The sequence below is a fragment of the Hemiscyllium ocellatum genome, chromosome 21, assembly GCF_020745735.1.
Source record: "Hemiscyllium ocellatum isolate sHemOce1 chromosome 21, sHemOce1.pat.X.cur, whole genome shotgun sequence".
NCBI lineage: Eukaryota > Metazoa > Chordata > Chondrichthyes > Orectolobiformes > Hemiscylliidae > Hemiscyllium > Hemiscyllium ocellatum.
Window position 1 is genome coordinate 38407351 of NC_083421.1, and position 20799 is coordinate 38428149.

Genomic DNA, 20799 nt, shown 5'->3' on the forward strand with positions numbered 1-20799 from the left:
GTGTGATTTTTAAGTTTGTACACCCCAGTCCAACACTGGCATCTCCATATCATGATCATTTATATGTGGCTGATAAGTCTATGTGTGTTGATGCATTTCACCCTAGGGTCAAAAAGAAGTGGCTAATGAGACAGTGGACATGTTAGTTTTAATTATTCAAAATTTCCTAAATTTGGGGAAGATTCCATTAAATTGGAAGATAGAAAATGTCGTTCTTTAGTTCAAAATGTGAGTGAGACAGAGAGCAAGAAACTACAGGCCAGTTAGTTTAACATCTGTCATGGATAAAATGCTAGACGCTACATGTTATAGTAGGGCACTCAGAAGAATTCAGGTAATTTGGCAGCGTCAACATGGCTTTGTGAAAGGGAAATCATGTTTGTCTAATACATTGAACTTCTTTGAAGAAGTAACATGTGCTGAGGGTAAAAGGGAACTGGCAGACTTATTATTTCCAGAAAGGCCACATCGAAGATTATTATGGAAAGTAAAAACCCATGGAGTAGAGGTAACATATTGACATGGACAGACGATTGGCTAGCTAACAGGGAACAGAGAGTAACCATAAATGTTTTTTTTCAGGTTGGCTTGATATAAAAATGCATGCCACAGAGATCAGTGCTGGAATCTCAATTGTTCACAACTTATAAAAATGATTTGATGAAGGGGCAGAAGATATGGTTGCCAAATTTGCTGATGTCACAAAGATAGGTAGGAAATTAACTCGTGAAAAGGAAATAAGGAGGCTACAAAGGCTTATAGATAGCTGAAGTGACCAGAAAAGATTTGGCCAGTGGATCACAATGTGGGAAAGTGTGAAATTGTCCACTTTGGCAGGAATAATGAGCACGTTATCTAAATGCTGAGAGATTGCAGAGCTCTGAGATGTAGAGGGAATAAAACAAAGATATGTGGATGGTGGAGATCTGAATCAAAAATAAAAATTACTGGCATGTCTGGCAGTATCTGTGGGGAGAAGGCAGAGTCACTGGACTTGAGATATCAAGGGATACGGGTGTCCTTGTGCTTCAATCACAAAAGGATGTATGCAAGTACAGCAAGGAATTAGGAAACTAATAGACTATTATTATTTACTGCAAGGAGAATTGAATATAAAAAGTATGGAGCTCTATAAGACATTGATGAGACCACATCTGGAGTATTGTAAACAGTATTGGTCTCCTTATTTAAGGAAGGACGTGATGCATTGAAAGCAGATTGGAGAACACTCACCAGATTAATATCTGGCGTGCACTAATTGGCTTACAAGGAAAGGTTAGACTGGCTGGACTTGTAGCCTCAGGATCTTAAAAAAGTAAGAGTTGACCTCACTGAAACATACAAGATCCTATGAAATTTGGGAAGGCTGAGTGGCTCATTCCGGTTTGAAATTCATATGTTCATAAGACAATAGTTGGGCATGTGCTATTAAACTGTAAGCAAGAGAGCTAATTTATTTGTTACTTAGTCTTCACAGACACTGATTTCTAACTGGAATTGATCACTGAATAGTCTACAGGAGGAAGAATATTCAAAATTCATCTATTTCTTCACCATGACTTCAAAGGCCAATTGAATATTTTAATGTTGCCTAGATTGACTATAAAACATCTGGGAGATCTACCTCAGCCACATGGTTCAGCCAATAACTGAATAAAACACAATCAAACAGTCCTAGGAGGCCACAGTTCTATCTGTGATTATATTGCTTTCTCAATAGGCACCAATTTCTAGGAATGATCAGTGAGGTTATTAGATTGGGTGAAAGAAATCTTTCCACTCACCTCTCTACTCATCATACAGCTTTCAAAGAGCCCAACACTGATACTTCAATAAATATTCTATTTTATTCTATTCTCTTGCAAATCACAGTAAGGAAAGTCAAGTGATGCAGAAGTGAAAGTTCTTCCATGCTTGGCACACAATACAAACATTCAATGCTTTCAGACCAGATACACTTTTAGTAGGTGCAGATAAAACCCTTCTTATTCTGTTCCAATAACATACTTCACACTCAACTTCTGAATTTGATGAGATGAATTTTGTTGCCTCCCCCACTTTTCATATAGTTGGCCCTATGATCTCTCCAGCTGAGGCTGTTAAATTCAAGCCATGTTAAGAGGCAGTGTGCACACACCCCTAAGGAACATGACTGAGTCATTCCAAACTCAAACTACAGAAGAATGAGAGGTGATATACAGATAGAGAAAGGCTGATTAACCTTGTGGTAGAGTCCAGGGCCAGAGGGCACAATCTCACAATAAGGGGTCACATATTTATACAGATATGAGGAGGAATGTCTTCTCTCAGAGGGCAATGTACATGAGGAATTCCTTACCACGGAGGACTGACAATGCATGAGCTATTGAGCAATATTCTCAGAAACTTTCCTTTCTCTGAGAAAACTTCAAATCCTTTCCTTACCAATGTATATTCAAGGCTGTGGCAGGTAGATTTTTAATCAGAAAAGGAATCAAGGGCTAAGAGGGAAAACAGGAAAGTGGAGTCAAGGATTGTGAGAATAGTCATGATCTCATTGAATGGCTGAGCAAACTCTATGGGACGAATGGCGTACTTCTGGTCCTATGTCTTATGATCTTATGGTCTAACAGGCAGAAAGAGGGGCCTTTCACCATATTAGAAAGGTCATTGAAACTCTTTACCAGGATGCTGTCTCACCTCCTGAGAATCACCAGCATTTTTCTGTTTCTTCCTTCACCCCCATTTACTTATACTGCATTCAAACCGGGACCCCAGAGGTGAGCTGGGACTACTTCAACACGCAAGTCCAATTGAGAGCCAACAAGTTTCCTGACATCTGAGCATTTTACCCACACTCCTTCAGGAAAACGTTCTACAGATCGAGCAGATGACGTTACAAATTACCTTCTTCTCATCTCCGTCTCGGAGTAGTTGAAGCTGACTCTTCTTTTCGCTCTCCTTGCCCCGCAGTGTGTTACTCTTGTGTTCGAGTAGATTGGGTGGTGGGGAAACACTACGGCCTAGTGGATCCACCCAAGTGTAGACGTGGTTGGTGACATAGCCTCCTGGAATGCGGCCAACTGAGCGCACGTACAGAACCAACTTTTTGGAACCTTTCAGCACCTGCAAAGCAACAGATGTAAACAGTGAGATTTCCATACTTCTGTCAGGTTACACCAGCTCTGTCCTCGAAATGATGAATAATGGATTGTACGAAACCGAATCTCACTAATGATCAGACTTCAGCTGCAGCCAGAAAAAGGAAACAAATGCTGTTCACTTCTTGACAAGAAAGCAGCATGACTCCGAAAACGTTAGAAAGATGTTATACTGGACACTAACCAATGTCAGGTTATGTTTTAAAAGCAATTGAACTTGGTACAAATTTAGAGAGTGGATAGAAAACTGAATTAAAAATTTGTTTACAGTGGAAGAAAGTAGTACAGGGAATTAAGACAGTTTTCCTTGTGGTACCTTTGGGTTCTCACAGTCTTCAGTTATTGGATCACTTCTGTTCACTGCATAAATTTGAATACAGACCAAGAGAACACTTTTGACTTTTATTGATATCAATGGTGTAGATATTGTCACTAGGATTAGTAATCCAAGGACCTAGTTCAAATCCTACCATGGCAGCTGTTGTAATTTTAATTTAATTATTACATTTTTCAAAACTGTGGAATATCAAACCAGTCTCAGCAATGGTGTTCTGAAATCTTCAAATTGTCTTATAAATCTGTCCGGCCTTTTCGCACACTTCTGACAAATGTGACAAATATAATTCAATTCAAGAAAAATACCATCTCTGAACAGCAGTAGACTTGAGACCAAATAAAGCAGAAAAAGATTAATGAAAGAAAAGAAAAACAGAAGGATACGCAAAAAGAACGGAGGGAACTCAGGGAGAAAGAGGGAGCAAGGGACAATTAGTGAAACAGAGATGACAGAGATCAGAGATAGCTTCAACTTAGTGCGAAAAATGCCACGGCAGACAATTTTGAAGGGTTCTTTTTGCATGAGCTACCAACCAATACTCTCAGAAACTTTCCTTTCTCTGAGAAAACTTCAAATCCTTTCCTTACCAATCCTGCCTCACACACCCCACTCTCTGCCACATAATGAGAGAGCCACTCCTAATAAAATGGACACATTTCAAGATTAAAAACTATCTTAAACAGCTATGACAGTATGAAAGCACATCATCAGCAGCTTGATTGTGAAGCAAATTGTATAGAATGATGAATACGGCATACACAATTTTAAGATCACTTGAGTAAATTCCAGCACTATATGTTACATTGAATAATCTAATGAACACACAATGAAAATGAAATCCATTGCTGATCAGTCATGAGTCTGTGCTGCTATATGAATTTTCTTATAGATGCTGGGGATTCTGATATATGGTTTACACAACCTAAATATGATTTGTTTGCTGTTCAAAAACAATTTTGATGTTCTCAAATTCTTAACATTTCGGTGTGGCTCTGTTTTTGGATATGATCTCTGTGCAAATGCCTGCCTAAAATATGAAAATATTTCTCAAAGAGCATGACTAACTTCAGAAGAAGAAATAATACACATATTTAGCATTTCTAATTAATGAGTACTTCACATAGATTATCTGGCGAAGATACAAAGCATTCTGTAAGTGAATTGAAGATGGTTGTTGCAGGCTGGTCCATGTTGGATACCAATGTCTGTGGCCATAGCGTATGGTCAGTGCTCAGAATGTGTGCCTGCATACTGGGGAACCCGTGTCCAAGATAAACAACTTTGGAGCGAACAAAGAGGATGCAGCCAAGTAGCTGCATTGACTTCTACATTGAGATTTCTTGATGTCTAATCTGCTGGGTGCATTTGGGAGAGAGGAGAGTGAAAATTAATGAGGCCATTAATGAGGTGATTTATACACCTCCCTAACTAACTCCCCACTGTCTAACATTCCTTGCTACTGGCCAAAACAGCCCAAAACAATTGCACAAAAGGCTCCTGACATTGAGATAGGCCTTTCCAGAATTGATATCAGCTGCTGTTACAAATTCTGCCACAGCACCAGGGGCTCAGCTCCCGACAGGATTCTACACATGGAGCTTTTAATCCCAGAATGGTGGCAGCGATGGGAGTGGCTCTATTACGGAGTATTAGCAGCGGGGGGAGCGGCTCAATCCTGAAGTGTCGGCAGCGATGGGAGTGGCTCAATCCTGAAGTGTCGGCAGCGATGGGAGTGGCTCTATCCCTGAGTGTCGGCAGCGATGGGAGAGGCTCTATTACGGAGTGTCAGCAGCGATGGGAGCGGCTCTATCCCGGAGTATTAGCAGCGGTGGGAGTGGCTCAATCCTGAAGTGTCGGCAGCGATGGGAGTGGCTCTATCCCTGAGTGTCGGCAGCGATGGGAGAGGCTCTATTACGGAGTGTTAGCAGCGATGGGAGCGGCTCTATCCCGGAGTATTAGCAGCGGTGGGAGAGACTCAATCCTGGAGTGTCGGCAGCGATGGGAGTGGCTCTATCCCGGAGTGTCGGCAGCGATGGGAGAGGCTCTATCCCAGAATGTTGGCAGCGATGGGAGAGGCGCTATCCTGGAATGTCAGTAGCTGTGGGAGCGGATCTACCCCCGAGTGTCGGCAGCAATGGGAGAGGCTCTATCCCGGACTGTTGGCAGCGATGGGAGTGGCTCTACCCCGGAATCTTGGCAGCGGTGGAAGCAGCTCTATCCCAGAATGTTGGCAGCGGTGGGAGCGGCTCTATCCCAGTGTGTCAGCAGCAATGGGAGTAGCTCTATCCCGGAGTGTCAGCAGCGATGGGAGCGTCTCTATCCCAGTGTGTCAGCACTGATGGGAACGTCTCTATCCCAGAATGTTGGCAGCGATGGGAGTGGCTCCATCCCGGAATGTCAGTAGCGATGGGAGTCGGTCTATCCAGAATGTCGGCAGCAATGGGAGCGGCTCTACCCCAGAATGTTGGCAACGATGGGAGTGGCACTATCCTGGAGTGTCAGCAGCGGTGGGAGCAGCTCTAACCCAGAATGTCGGCAGCGATGGGAGTGGTTCTACCCCGGAATATTGGCAGTGGTGGGAGCAGCTCTATCCCAGAATGTTGGCAGCGATGGGAGTGGCTCTATCCCGGAGTGTCAGCACTGATGGGAACGTCACTATCCCAGAATGTTGGCAGCGATGGGAGTGGCTCTATCCCAGAATGTTGGCAGCGATGGGAGTGGCTCTATACCGGTGTGTCAGCGCTGATGGGAACGTCACTATCCCAGAATGTTGGCAGCGATGGGAGTGGCTCTATCCCAGAATGTTGGCAGCGATGGGAGCGGCTCTATACCGGTGTGTCAGCGCTGATGGGAACGTCACTATCCCAGAATGTTGGCAGCGATGGGAGTGGCTCTATCCCGGAATGTCGGTAGCGATGGGAGTGGGTCTATCCCGGAATGTCGGCAGCGATGGAAGCAGCTCTATCCCAGAATGTCGGTAGTGATGGGAGTGGCTATATCCCAGAATGTTGGCAGCGATGGGAGAGGCTCTATCCCGGAATGTTGGCAGCGATGGAAGCAGCTCTATCCCAGAATGTCGGTAGTGATGGGAGTGGCTATATCCCAGAATGTTGGCAGCGATGGGAGAGGCTCTATCCCGGAATGTTGGCAGTGATGGGAGAGGCTCTATCCCGGAATGTTGGCATTGATGGATGCATCTCTATTCCAGAATGCCAGCAGCGGTGGGAGCGGCTCTATTTTGGAGTGTCAGCAGTGATGGGAGTGGCTCTATCCCGGATTGTCAGCAGCGGTGGGAGCGGCTCTATCCTGGAATGTTGGCAGCGATGGGAGTGGCTCTATCCCGGAATGTTTTAAGCGATGGGAGTGGCTCTATCCCGGAATATCAGCAGCGGTGGGAGCTGCTCTATCCCGGAATGTCGGCAGTGGCGGGGGTGGCCCTATCCCGGAGTGTCGGCAGTGTTGGGAGTGCCTCTATCTTGGAATGTTGGCACCGATGGGAGAGACTCTATCCCGGAGGGTCAGCAGCAGTGGATGCGGCTCTATCCCGGAGAGTCGGCAGCGATGGGAGCGGCTCTATTCCAGAATATTGGCAGCGATGGGAGAGGCGCTATCCTGGAATGTTAGCAGCTGTGGGAGCGGATCTACCCCCGAGTGTCGGCAGCGATGGGAGCGGCTCTATCCCGGAGTGTCGGCAACGATGGGAGAGGCTCTATCCCGGAGTGTCGGCAACGATGGGAGAGGCTCTATCCCAGAATGTTGGCAGCGATGGGAGTGGCTCTATCTGGAATGTCAGCAGCAAAGGGAACGGCTTCATCCCGGATAGTCAGCAGTGATGGAAGTGGCTCTATCCCGGAGTATCAGCAGTGGTGGGAGCAGCTCTATCCTGGAGTGTCGGCATCGATGGAAGTGGCTCTATCCCGGAGTATCAGCAGTGGTGGGAGCAGCTCTATCCTGGAGTGTCGGCATCGATGGAAGTGGCTCTATCCCGGAGGATCAGCAGCAGTGGTAGCGACTCTATCCCAGAGTATCAACAACAATGAAAGCGGCTCTATCCCGGAGGATCAGCAGCAGTGGTAGCGACTCTATCCCAGAGTATCAACAACAATGAAAGCGGCTCTATCCCGGAGGATCAGCAGCGACGGAGCGACTCGATCCCGGAATGTCGGGAGCGGTGAGATCGGCTCTATCCCGGAATGTTGGCAGTGGTGGGAGCGCCTCTGTCTCGGAATGTTGGCACCGATGGGAGCGACTCTATCCCGGAGGGTCAGCAGCAGTGGGAGTGGCTCTATCCCGGAGTGTCGGCAGAAATGGGAGCAGCTCTATTCCGGAATGTTGGCAGCGATGGGAGTGGGTCTATCCCAGAGGGTCAGCAGCGATTGGAGCGGCTCTATCCCGGAATGTCTGCAGCCGTGGGAGTGGCTCTATCCCGGAGTGTCGGCAGTGATGGGAGTGGCTCTATCCCGGAATGTTGCCAGCGATGGGAGCGGCTCTATCCCAGAGTATCAGCAGTGGTGGGAGCGGAACTCTCCCGGAACGTTGGCTACAATGGGAGCATCTCTATCCTGGAGGGTCAGCAGCGGTGGAAGCGGCTGTATCCTGGAATGTCTGCAGCCGTGGGAGTGGCTCTATCCCGGAGTGTTGGCAGCGATGGGAGTGGCTCTATCCCAGAATGTTGGCAGCGATGGCAGCGGCTCTATCCCGGACTGTCAGCAGTGGTGGGATCAGTTCCCTCCCAGAATATCAGCAGTGGCATGAGCAGTTCCTTCCTGGCATGTCAGCAATGCCAAAAGATGTTCCTTCACAGTTTGTTGGCAGCGGCGGGTTCCTTTGCTGAAAGTTTGGTCTCAGGAAGTGGCAGCAACATAAGCAGGAAAGGCACCGGTTGTTTTGGTGTGGTGGGCCCAGTTTCCAGTTTAGGACCCGACTACTTCATCAGCAACTGCATTGCCAAGATTGGCCAGCATGGTCTGATGGCAGCAACGGTATTGGTGGAGGCAAGATCGCATTGAAGAATAGCAACACTGCTCCTGGATATAGCTGAGTTCTGGGCGCCTGATGGCAGAGATGGTGTGCAGGGCCTCGGGAAATCACAGATTGAGGGATAACTTTGCGGCTTTGTTTGTCTGACAGCAAAGACTCATCGTGGAGGCAGGGGAGTGGCCTGGAAGCTTCCTTTTCTTTTGGCTGTTTCATTTATTTCTGCTTCTGTTTTTAATCCTGTCTTTTGTAAGATGGTGCTGGAGAATGGTGACTTTGTACACTTTACACTGCACTCCTGTATTCCTGTACTTGACGACATGTGACAACAAAACCTACATCCAAATTCATTTTCATCAGCATCTCATTTACAAGCTCTGTCTTCCATGTGGCAAGTCTGTCATCTTTTGACCAGGTTCAATAATTCAACATTAAATTGAGAATCTCATAAAATGAAGGATTAATGTTAGGTTCGGGGGTTTCTTGTAGTCAAATAGCCAGGAGGTTCGTTTTCAGGTGGACTTTAAACTGGAACAGTTTAATAGCCTATCTTGTAGCTTGTTTGCAAGTACAGATTCACAGGCTGGCTGGACTAATAGATCTGCCGTCTTTAGTGGAACTGATTTCTTGTACAGACTAAGGAAAGCATACTTGTCTCCATGTGGCTTCAAAGAACTTTCCAAGCAAGGTACTTCAGTTGATTTCACATCCTAACATCACTAATGATTACCCCCCACCCAGTCTAGTTTGGATAGGAAAAGGCAACATGACACAAGTATCATTGTAAGTATGAAACATGGAGACACACAGTATTGAAGTTCCAGTCATTTAACCCAAAGAGATATGTAAGTCATGTGAACAGCTCTGAATGCCTGCCTGGAGGTTTGATGTTGAGTCTTGTACTAATGTCAAATGTCACATGATATGTGGCAACCATTTTAACAGCTTCTTTTTTGTCCAACTTTTAAAATTAATGATTGAAAGTTCGCAGCATACTGAGAATGAAACGACAGAATGCTCAATTAAAAGAATGCTTCAATATTTGAGGAATCTCCATCAAACTTGTTTCTTTTTTCACTTTAAGCATTGCTTCAGCTTCAATTATCTTTTACCTGCTTCCATCATAGGTCCCCACCTCGCTTTCTGTATCTTGAATGTACTTTACAAAAGCTGGTGCTCCTTTGCCGATTTCTGTCTTGTTTCTCTGAAACTAATGTTGTGATGAGCCTTTGCATTTTGTTTCAGTCAAATGGATTTTGTTTAGCAGCCATGTGGATTCAGTGGCTCTGGGCCAACTTTCCCTGGGCTATTTGTGAAACCTGACAACTGAAAGGAAGTGAGAACTGGTAATTTCTGGAGTAAATTACTTCTCAAGCACTGCTTATGAATGAAGGGAAGCAGGATCACTTCCTTCAGGCTACTCAAGTTCCCTACTGTCTACATCCTTATAACCAGCCCCACATCCAAACTTCACCTTCACTGCAGTCTCATCTCCATAGCTACTGAAATTTGATCTTTACACTACATCTCCCAAGACTGACCTTGCATTTGATCTAAACTGTACACCTCTGTGCTCGCATCGCCACACTCTTCCCCTCCTGCCACGTGCTGAATCCAGTTCTACATACACCCCTTGGATCCCACTTCCACATCTGCTGTGATCTGACATTCAGCTCCCAAGCAGCAGCCTGCATTTAAAATGATCTTACCAAACTGGATTGGACCATTTTCCAATTATATGGGTGTCCCACGGCACATTTCTCAGTGAATTCAAAAATATACCTTTAAAGTGTATCGCTTAGTATAGTCCTTGCACCCAAAAACACAGCTCATTTTTGGAATCTTAAGGTAGTCTGCAAACAAGTGTAATCAACAGGAACTTGTCCTTTCAGTTTAATCTGGGGGCCACACTCTTGTGTTTAAATATTCAGAGCGCAATAATGGACTGTTTCTCTTCCCAGAGAACTACATTTGGAATAAGGTTAATTTGGAATCATGTAAATGTGTCTCAGGTCTTGCAATGAACTTTTGTATTGATTGTCTAACTGGTCTGGAATGTTCACTTTAATAGATTAAGACAGAAGCAGAATGCCAATTGATACTCAAACAGGACAACACTGCTGTGATTGACTCGGGCGAATTCACGTTGTTTCAAGTGAGTGCAGCAGGAGCTGACAACAACTTAGATTTATAAAACAACGTCACCATGATAGCTCAGAGGTTAGCACTACTACTTCACAGTGCCAGAGACCCAGGTTTGATTCCGGCCTTGCACATTATCCCCATATCTGCGTAGGTTTCCTCTGGGTAATCTAGTTTCCTCCCACGGTCCAAAGATGTGCAGGTTAAGTGGATTGGCCATGCTAAATTGCCCATAGTGCCCCAGGGATGTGCAGACTAGGTGGATTAGCTATGGGAAATGCATGGTTACAGGGATAAGGTCGAGGAGTGGGGTCTGGATGGGATGTGGACTCAATACGCCAAATGGCCTGCTTCCATACTATTAGGATACTCCGACTATGATAACATCACAGTTCTTCACAAATGCATAAAGTTTTTTTTTAGATTAGATTAGATTAGATTACTTACAGTGTGGAAACAGGCCCTTCGGCCCAACAAGTCCACACCGACCCACCACCTACATTTACCCCTTACCTAACACTACGGGCAATTTAGCTTGGCCAATTCACCTGACTCGCACATCTTTGGACTGTGGGAGGAAACCGGAGCACCACAGGGAGAACGTGCAAACTCCACACAGTCAGTCGCCTGAGTCGGGAATTGAACCCGGGTCTCAGGCGCTGTGAGGCAGCAGTGCTAACCACTGTGCCACCGTGCCGCCCATAGTTATTGGATGCTGAGCCAAAGGATGGATTAGGAAAAGGAAAACAGAATGGGTCAGGAGCAAAATTGTGATGGGAGCTAAAGATGAGAATACAAATCCTCCATGCTGTACATCTCTATGACCCTATGACTCTCTGTTCGGTTTGAGAAGTCTTTAAGCCACCAAGTCTAGATGTAGATCTTTTCTCTACAAGAAAGATGGGAGTGCAGAGGCAGCAGAGAGATTGAGAGATGGGGGAAAGAGTTAAATCTGGTTAGATCCTAACATACACTCCAACTACACCTAGGTATATAGACAGACATAACTGATAAAGTACAAAAGCGACACAGGTTAATAACACCTTGCAGCTTTGCTTGTATCTCTCCCAGCTCAGAAACATGTCACTTCCAAGCTTAAGAGACTTTTTAAATATTCAGGTGAAATCTCCAATTTCTACAAATGGCTTAAAAACTCCTAGTGGTGTGTCTGTACCTGCAATAATAATAACTACGGAGATGGAGCAACTTGATATTTTTTATTTATTTTCCCCACGTTAATGAACTATTTGAGATTCTTCGTGCAGAACTGCAGACTGCAGCTGGCTCCGCAATGGCTGGGGATTTCTAGATGCCTGTAAATGGACGGGGATAAAGAAGCATTCTCTGAAGAACTTTACTGCACCGCATAAGATATCATCTGTTCTGCCCAGTAGCTATCAAACCTCAGAGGGTAAATATTATGTATATATTTGAATCTTCACTGTAGGCTCATAAGATGAGAAAAAAAAAGGTCAGGATGCCAGTTGGAGTTGTTTCAGAGGGCAGATGTTGTTTTTCCGGAACCCACCCTCAAATAATCTATAAAGTCAAAAGTACTAGACCTTATTTCTGTTTGGCCAAGGCATTGGTTTCACTTTTTTCAAGAAATGTTTCCACCCCTGATGAATGCACAGCCTCAAACCATAAGCATGCTGAGAAATATCATTACTCTCAAGATCAATAAGATGGCTCAATGAGCAGTGTCCAAAATACACTACAGACTGTTCCAAGCAGTAAGAAGCTTCAGTTTTTTGCCTGGATTGGCCAATATTCTGTTTCTGTTTCAGATGATTATTCACCCTTTTTTTAATCAACTTAAGTAAGATGGTAAAGCTGTTACCTAAAATTATAGTATGTACTGAAACTCAAAGTCCATTTTACTCATATTTCATTTCCCTGGATGACATTAATATAAATTAGGAATCTTCATTTTTCTTTTTCTGTGATGTTATATTTCGTCCTGTGGTTGATTACCTTTTGAATAGTTGAATCAGTTCCCGAGGTAGAATTATTTCTCATTTTCCTGCAAACTCCATCAGTGCAATTCTCAATTTCATTTGGCAAATTGAATTTTAATGTCTCATTGTTAACTTTAGAAAGTGGATTTGAAGCTCTCTGATATTTCAGAATACTACTTCAATATAGTTCAACTACCCACAACTCAAAATGCCTAGGTCGACTCCCAGTCAGTGTTTTGTTTGGAGAAATGTATTTGCATATTGTATAATTGTGGTCTGCTAGTCATGTGGCCTATGCTATAACTTGCTTTCACTTTAGAGGTAGTAGCAATTGATGGCATTTCATGAAACATGAAGGCAGCTGAAATTGTGTCAATTTTTAGAGGTGCAAAAGAGCCGGCTACTAAAAGCAACTACAGACCAGAAGTGGAACAGCAGCCTACAATTGTGAATTACTGGCTGAGTTAGAAGGACTGAATTTTCCAGTATAATTCTGTGGAAATTAGAGGAGATATGAGACGGAATTAGAATTTCTTGTTGGCTCTGTGGCAAAGCTCTGAGTTAACTACAGTATTGGATAAGAGGTCTGAACAAATAGGAGTAACAACTCTGTAATCCCAGTGCTGGAGAAAGAGTGTTACATTGTGACTTAGATCTCACTGATGGACAGAAAAGCCAGACTTGAGAAATTCTGATGACTTCAAATTCACCTTTTGACCCTTTTTTAAATGATATTTATGTATAGTACGTGTTCAAAAGAGGTCACGGGAGAGGGAGAATATTCATCAATTAGTGAGTTTTCAGAAGATTTGGAGCTCAGGTTGAGGTTCTGGATACAGGTTAGCTCGCTGAGCTAAAGGTTCGTTTTCACATGAAAATGAACCTTCCAGCTCAGCGAGCAAACCAACATCCAAAAATCATCAGTATTTGATGATGTTGATACATCTATTTGATAACTGCAATCTTATACAACTAAAAGGTGATGTCCACAAAGATAGAATTGTCTTCGGCATAAGAGATCATATTGTGAGAGCACATCTGCTCAGAGAGGAGAAACTAATCGCCAAGAAAGCTACCAACACATGCTGAAGGTCTAGGGCAATCAACCATCGAATAGAGATTATAATAGGGAGACAGGGCTTTGCATTATACCAAGGGAGGTTCCATGGCTGGATAAGAAAAATATATTGGAAAACAAAAATAATTAATTACTTGCAGGCTAGTCATTAGAAAGATCAAAACCAGAGTATAGGATGTAAAAATTGCGCAGGACACCAGACAGAAAGCAAGGAAGCAATTCTTTAACTTCATGAAGATGAAAGACTTGGGACATAAGTGTTTTTTTTAAGGAAAAAGCAAAGCAAATCTATAAAGATGGCAACTGAAGACAGGTCATATCATGATTCTGACAACTAACACTATACCATAACAACAGATTGGCTTTGTTGTATCTAAAAAAGGTTGTGGCTGTTAGAAAGATGACTGCAGAATGACAGCATCAAATGAATGTGAAGTGTCAGGTAAACACCAGAACATTTCTGCAACATTATAAGCTTTGCAGACTTTACAAAGTGGGATCTAAAAATTAAGCCATTGACACTAAAGTAGGGATGGGTAATAAATGCTGTCATTGCCAGAGACACCTACATCCCCTGAAAGAATAAAAGAAAATTGAAGCTACATTCATATTAAGTGGGAAAACAAGATTGGAGTAGGTCTTACTGGACTAGCTGCCAAAGAGATCGTAGGAAAATAACTGACTGGATCCAGCATACAAGGTGGGCAAATAAGATTGGAGGTAATCCTAGAGTGGAGCAATACACATACTGAAGGCATGTAAAGAAGCCCAGTTTAACAACTAACATTGCAGAAAACCTAAGCTATAATTCCAATGGTTACAAGAATGACTGAAGCCAAAAGTATTTACATGAGTGGTAACAAAATCAAATTGCACTATGATAAAATGTTCATATCATTGCCAGAACTGATCATTGGAGAGCCAGTCAGAGTGAAAACATTCAATGTTCTTAACAAGTGTCAGCCCAATTGGCAAATTTGGGACCTGTTGTCATCACATATAGTGAATGTGAGCACCCCGTGAAACTATTGTAACCACAGGCATATATGGACAATGAAAGGAGATACACCTTCACTGCAGGCAGCTGATGAGGAAGATGTAATATACCACTTGTCCAAAATGCAGAAGAACCATAATTCCCAGTAGGTCATCATTCCCAATAAGGGCAATGGATAAGCAACAGTTACCCTGGCAACAGCACTTGACAGACGATCAATACCCCCCAGAGAAGAAACATTATACCAGAAAAAAACCCAATACCAGACAAACCACACCATAGCCTTTAAAAAATATATCTTTTTTTTCAATATGGGGACAAAAACAGAAGCCAACATACCAGGTGCAGCCTTACCAAAAAGTCCTGAAAGGTGTTTTACAAATGCAAGGTTTTTCTCATAACCTGCTGATAATAACTACCAAGGTTCAAATCTAAGCAACCAAGGAGGCAGCAGTTGATCACACACCTTGCATTTTTTAATGAACAATTTAGTGGGCTTTTAATGAGTTCATGCAAGTTGCCACTTGAAGGTCATAAGGAAAAGCCAGGGAACGATAAACTGTTGATCTTGACATCAGTGGTGAGTATGTTTTTGGGAAGGGATTCTGAAAGACAGGATTTATATGCACTTGGAAAGGCTAGGACTTATTAGACATAGTCAACATGGCTTTGTGCATGGGAAATGGTGTCTCATTAACTTGATTGAGTTTTCTGAAGAGGTGACACAGATGATTCATGAAGGCACAGCGGTAGACATTGTCTATATGGACTTCAGTAAGGCGTTCAACAAGGTCCCACATGGTACATAGTTAGCAAGATTAGATCACATGGAATCCAGGAGGAGCTCGCCAATAGGATCCAAAATTGACTTGAAGGTAGGAGAGAGAGGGTGATGGAAGAGGGTTATTTTTCAGACTGGAGGTCTGTGACCAACAGTGTGGCACAAGGATCAGTACTGGGTCCAGTGCTTTTCTTTGTTTATATAAATCATTTTGATGTGAATATAGGAGGTACGGTTAGTAAGTTTGCAAATGACACCAAAATTGAAGGTGTAGTGGACAGTGAAGAAGGTTACCTCAGAGTGTTACCGGATCTTGATCAGATGGGCCAATGGGCTGAGGCGTGACAGATGGAGTTTAGTTTAGATAAATGTGAGGTGCTGCTTTTGGAAAGGCAAACCAGGACAGTACTTATATCGTCAATGGTAAGGCCCTGGAGAGTGTTTCCGATCAGAGACCTAGAGGTGCAGGTGCACAGTTTCTTGAAAGTTGAGTCGTAGGTAGATAGGATACACTTACCTTCATTGGTCAGTGCATTGAGGAGTCAGATTATCATTTTTGCAGCTATACAGGCAATTGGAGAATACTGCATACAATTTTGGTCTCCATGATATGGAAAAGATATTATTAAACTTGAAAAACTTCAGCAAAGATTTATAAGGATGTTGCCAGGATTGGAGGATTTGAGCTTTAGGGAGAGGTTGAATAGGCTGGGGCTGTTTTCACTGGAGTCTCAGCGGCTGAGGGCTAACCTTATAAAATCATGAGAGGTGTAGATAGGGTGAATAACCCTTTCCCAGGGTAGGGGAGTCAAAAACTAGAGGGAAAAGGTGTGAGGTGAGAGGGGAAAGATTTAAAAAGGACCTGAGAGGCAATCTTCAGACAGAGGGTGGTGTGTGTATGGAATAAGCTGCCAGAGGTGGAGGCTGGTACAATTACAACATTTAAAAAGCATCTGTTGGGTACATGAATAGGAAAGGTTTAGAGAGATATAGCAAATGGTGGCAAATGGGACTGGATTAATTTAGGATAGCCAGTTGGCATGGACAAGTTGGACCGAAAGATCTGTTTCCATGCTTACAATTCTTTGACTGCTAAGCAGAGTTTAACATAGAAGTATCATGGCACTATTCCCCAGACTCACCTTCCCTCTCTCAAATGGGCTAGCAATGTACATTGGAACTGGCCTGCGTGGATCTTAAAGAAAAAACAGAGCTAAAGTAAACTGTGCTTATGTATTCAAAAGCAATGACTGCAAGCAATTGCACATTATGTCACACAGTCAGCAGTGAGTCTGAGTGAGGCAGGCATTGAATGGTAGGAGGTATAGGAGAGCACCCACTAACAATATGGTGCTCAAGACAACATTGTGTGTCATTGCAACTGTGTGAACAAGCTGCGTTGGCTGAGACCACTGTTGTATTCTTGCCATTATATTCCTCACCACACACGATTCAAAGAGAAGAACGCAACAATAATGTACAAAATGCAACAGCTTCATTGTGTGGTTACAGCAATAAAATTTGAGAGAGTGGTGTCAAACTACTTGCTGATCACAGCTGCTTGGCTGGGTGGATATAGGGCATAGGATTCATGCTAAGGAGTGAATGCTCTGTTGTAGTTGCATGAATAACAAAATGGTATTATTAATAATTAAATAGCAACACATTTCAATTCAATCAGGGCTGTGTTGAGAACGACTGGTTTAGAAATCCAGCTTTGCTCCAAAATGGACACAAAGCAGCTGTATTTGTCAAGTGGACCCTGCAAGCCCCTGCTAGCACTGGCTCCTGCAGCACACAGTACTTGTACTGCCTACTGATTCTCATCACAAGTGTCTGCATACAGATTTACTTTGCTGCTCTCTCACTACACACTGAACAGGGTGAGTTAAAATCGGCCAGAAAATCTTGTAGAGAGGTCTAAAGGTAGTGGGGTGTTGAAAAGGAGCCAACGGCAATGAATGGAGAGCAACGTTCTCTGTGGGCTGGAGGCTGCAGTGCAGGAAAAACAACAGTTTGAAAATTTTCTAGCCATCCACTTCATATGTAGTGTAAAGATGTTGACTGCATGCCCATCTCAGAAACACAGCATCCAGGATATGCTTGTTAAGACAAGAAGACAAGTGTCAACTTTGATGTACACAGCTCCACTACTTGGTCTCATATATAGACAGCACTGACAGGATCTTCACCCCAACCTCTCTTCACCCAATGTAACCACAACCTTCTACTCACATTCATCAATGTTACAGAGTTTCTTTTAGAGTTCACTTCGCACACACAGACCATCAGCTATTTTATCAAGGCAGCTACATTATCCAAATCTTTCACCAATCCAGAAGGTTGTCCCCAGCCCAGGCAACAGACTGACACCTCCAGAGGGAGAATCTGACTGCAGACCCTGGCCTCCACTTGAAGGAAATGAGCTAGCCATTTTGTGCTATCGAGAATGTGGAACATGAACACAGGACAAGATGGCATGTAGCATTTTCACCCCTACTTGTCTCTCCCGATTTCCATCTCACCACACACACTCTGTAGGGCAAGATGCACGTGTTCCTAATATTCGCTTTTTCTCTGCTTCATCTTCACACCACAAGCTAAATCTTTGCTGCTCCTTGTCACATCGGCTGCTGAGAATTTGAAAGACCCTGATCCAGCTCTGGAAGTGAAGCCAGGCCTTTTAAATCATGTAATCCCTACAGGGCGGAAAGAGGCCATTCAGCCCACCGAGTCTACACGGCCTCTCCAAAGAGCATCCCATCCATACGCAGATGCCAACTGTATCCCATAACCCCAATCCCAACTGTACCCCATAACTGTAGGCCAACCCTAGCCTGCGCATCCCTGAACATTACAGATAATTTCAGCACGGCCAATCCCCATAATCTACACATCTTTCCTGCTGGAAAAGACACTGTCACCTGATCTACCTCTTGTAAGCACCAGTTTAGATATTGACACCAAGACAACTCTGGGATGAAGAAGGTATCTACAAGTAGTGAATAGGTATACCACAGGTGCCAGCTCATTGGAAGGTGAAATAACTCGTTCTACCACAGGGAACTCAGATGCTGTCATTGAGGCCAGAGGATGAAGATGGGCATCTGTGAGGAAGTAAATGATGTGATACTGAGCAACCTCCCAGTGAACAGTCAGCTTATACCCCCATTGGTGGATATTCCACGAATACTTCTAAACACTTACTTGACTATGCAGAGTGGCGCTACAGAGGGCTGCAGAGGGTTGGAAGGTTGGTGGTGTGTGGGGATGGGGAGTCTATACAGTCCCTATTGAAAGGTCCCTCTAAAGCACCACATAAATCCTGGAATCTGTTGTTGAGCAGAGCCAGCAGCGTGCTGCCATGTCCTCGGAGGAAATGAGGAATTGATGGAAGAAGCACCCATTGTTCTTACTCAGCAGCTGCTTCTGGCCAATACTGTGTGCTCTGCTGTTCCCCTTTGACCTGCAGTCCCAAATGTAGCCCACACAAGTCTCTGGCCAAACAACTTCTGAAGCAAATAATCACCATGCAAGGTTTTCTATGCAGGCAAACTGAACCTTGCACGGTGATAACACACTGCAAAAACAAATGCCCTAAAGTCTGACCAGCAATGACTCTGGAAATACTGATGCTTGTTTTTGAAGCTTTAGTGAGAGGACTTTCCAACCAGGTAATGCTGTACAGTGCTAAGCAACTTCAGCACATGATGAGGAAAGCATGAGGGCATTCAATACGAAAGAGAACTTAATTGTCCTGAAAAATGGACAATCTCACCCACTTCCATGAGTTAACCTTGTCTTTAAATATTCCTGACACACACAGAGGCAGCCACATATCTAGTTAATGTGATAGGTTGATATCCTACTTCCAGCTGAAAATGTCCATGGACTTATTGCCTGCCATGTTGGAAGCTTTAAAAAGCTAATTAGCAACAAATAAAATGGGTATTTTGCAGCCAAGTTTCTAGGCTGATTGCATCCTGCAAACTGGTAGGGAAGTATTTCACCACTCTCTCATTGGACAGTGTACAAAGTGTCATGTTTGAAGTTGCTGTGTGAGTCCTCCATCTCAAAAGATTTGAGCCAAAGCTGGTAGGTTGATAGACAGCTTTATGTGAGAAACATACTAATCTCCATTATTGATTTCATTCTGTCCTTCTATCTCATAATTTAATTTGACAGATGATATGAAAACCTTATAAGGACTGCAAGAAAACCAAACCAACACCTTTAAATGAAAGGATAACATTTACAAATCTCTGCCAAGAGACTATATGCATTTGAAATGCAATGAGAATTTCAAAGCAAATATCAAGGAAGCTTCACTGAAACAGGAATACTTATTGTTAAAGGGTAAAACATGATGAAATATCCAACTACAAACATGCAGAAGGAATTAGTATTCAAATATCAATGGGCATTAACTGGAAGCACTTTGGTCGATTAGATATGCAATTTTCATAATTAAAAAGATTAGTATGAGGAAATATTAATAAAGACTTTAAAGTGATGAAATTAGAGAACATTTATATCTTCAGTGAGAGAATCTGCAATGTGTTCAGCTATGAAACAAATATTTCATTCTGATGAAAATTGCAATGCAATAGGATCGACTTCTTCAAAATGCTGAGAGAAATGGGCATTGAACTGTTTAACTGACACTGACAGCACAGCTTTAGGAAATACAATGTGCAGAACGATAAGCATTAGCCAAGTTTTAAAATTTGTGAGATTGTTTTACCTTCCCTTCTAAATGCGTGGAATAAATCTAATAAATATGCAAAATGTTTAAGCAATTTTGACCTCTGTTACTGCAGAATGCAGTCACGACAGCTCTTCCGCATCATCAAACATATCGACATGGAAGTGACAGAACACCTCAGAAATTGGGTTCCAATCACTCTGTGGATTGGAACAACGTGAATCTACCAAGGAAGCCATCTCACACCACTTGGGCTTGACACAATGTCGATTAGCACTCAATTTCAATGCTAGCCAGCTTTTTAAGAAGCATTCAAGTGCCCCTTTTTACAGGCTTTTTTTATCAAATGGATATTCATCCTATCAAAACATTAACAACTTACTTGAAGGCAACAGAATTCTAGACACATTTTTTTAAATACAATTCCACAGCGTATTGCTGGTGAGCAGCAGGTAAGCCAATTGATAGAATAGGAGCCTTTGTAGCTGCACATCACAGACTGTAAGTATTGGTTTGATTTTAATTATGCATTAAACCACATCAGGTATATTATGTTATTAGATTCCCTGTAGTGTGGAAACAGGCCCTTCGGCCCAACAAGTCCACACCAACCTTCCAAAGAGAACCCATCCAGACCCATTCCCCTACATTCACCCCTGACTAATGCACCTAACACTACAGGCA

At 43.3% G+C, this 20799-nt stretch overlaps 1 protein-coding gene across 1 annotated transcript in view; it reads right to left on the reverse strand.

The window, feature by feature from the left end:
* whrna (whirlin a) overlaps positions 1 to 20799 on the reverse strand; it is a 214773-nt gene that overhangs the window by 139341 nt on the left and 54633 nt on the right. Inside the window, exon 4 of the mRNA XM_060841026.1 lies at positions 2887 to 3105. Within this exon, the coding sequence (XP_060697009.1) occupies positions 2887 to 3105 (219 nt within the window). The remainder of the gene's footprint in view (positions 1 to 2886; positions 3106 to 20799) is intronic.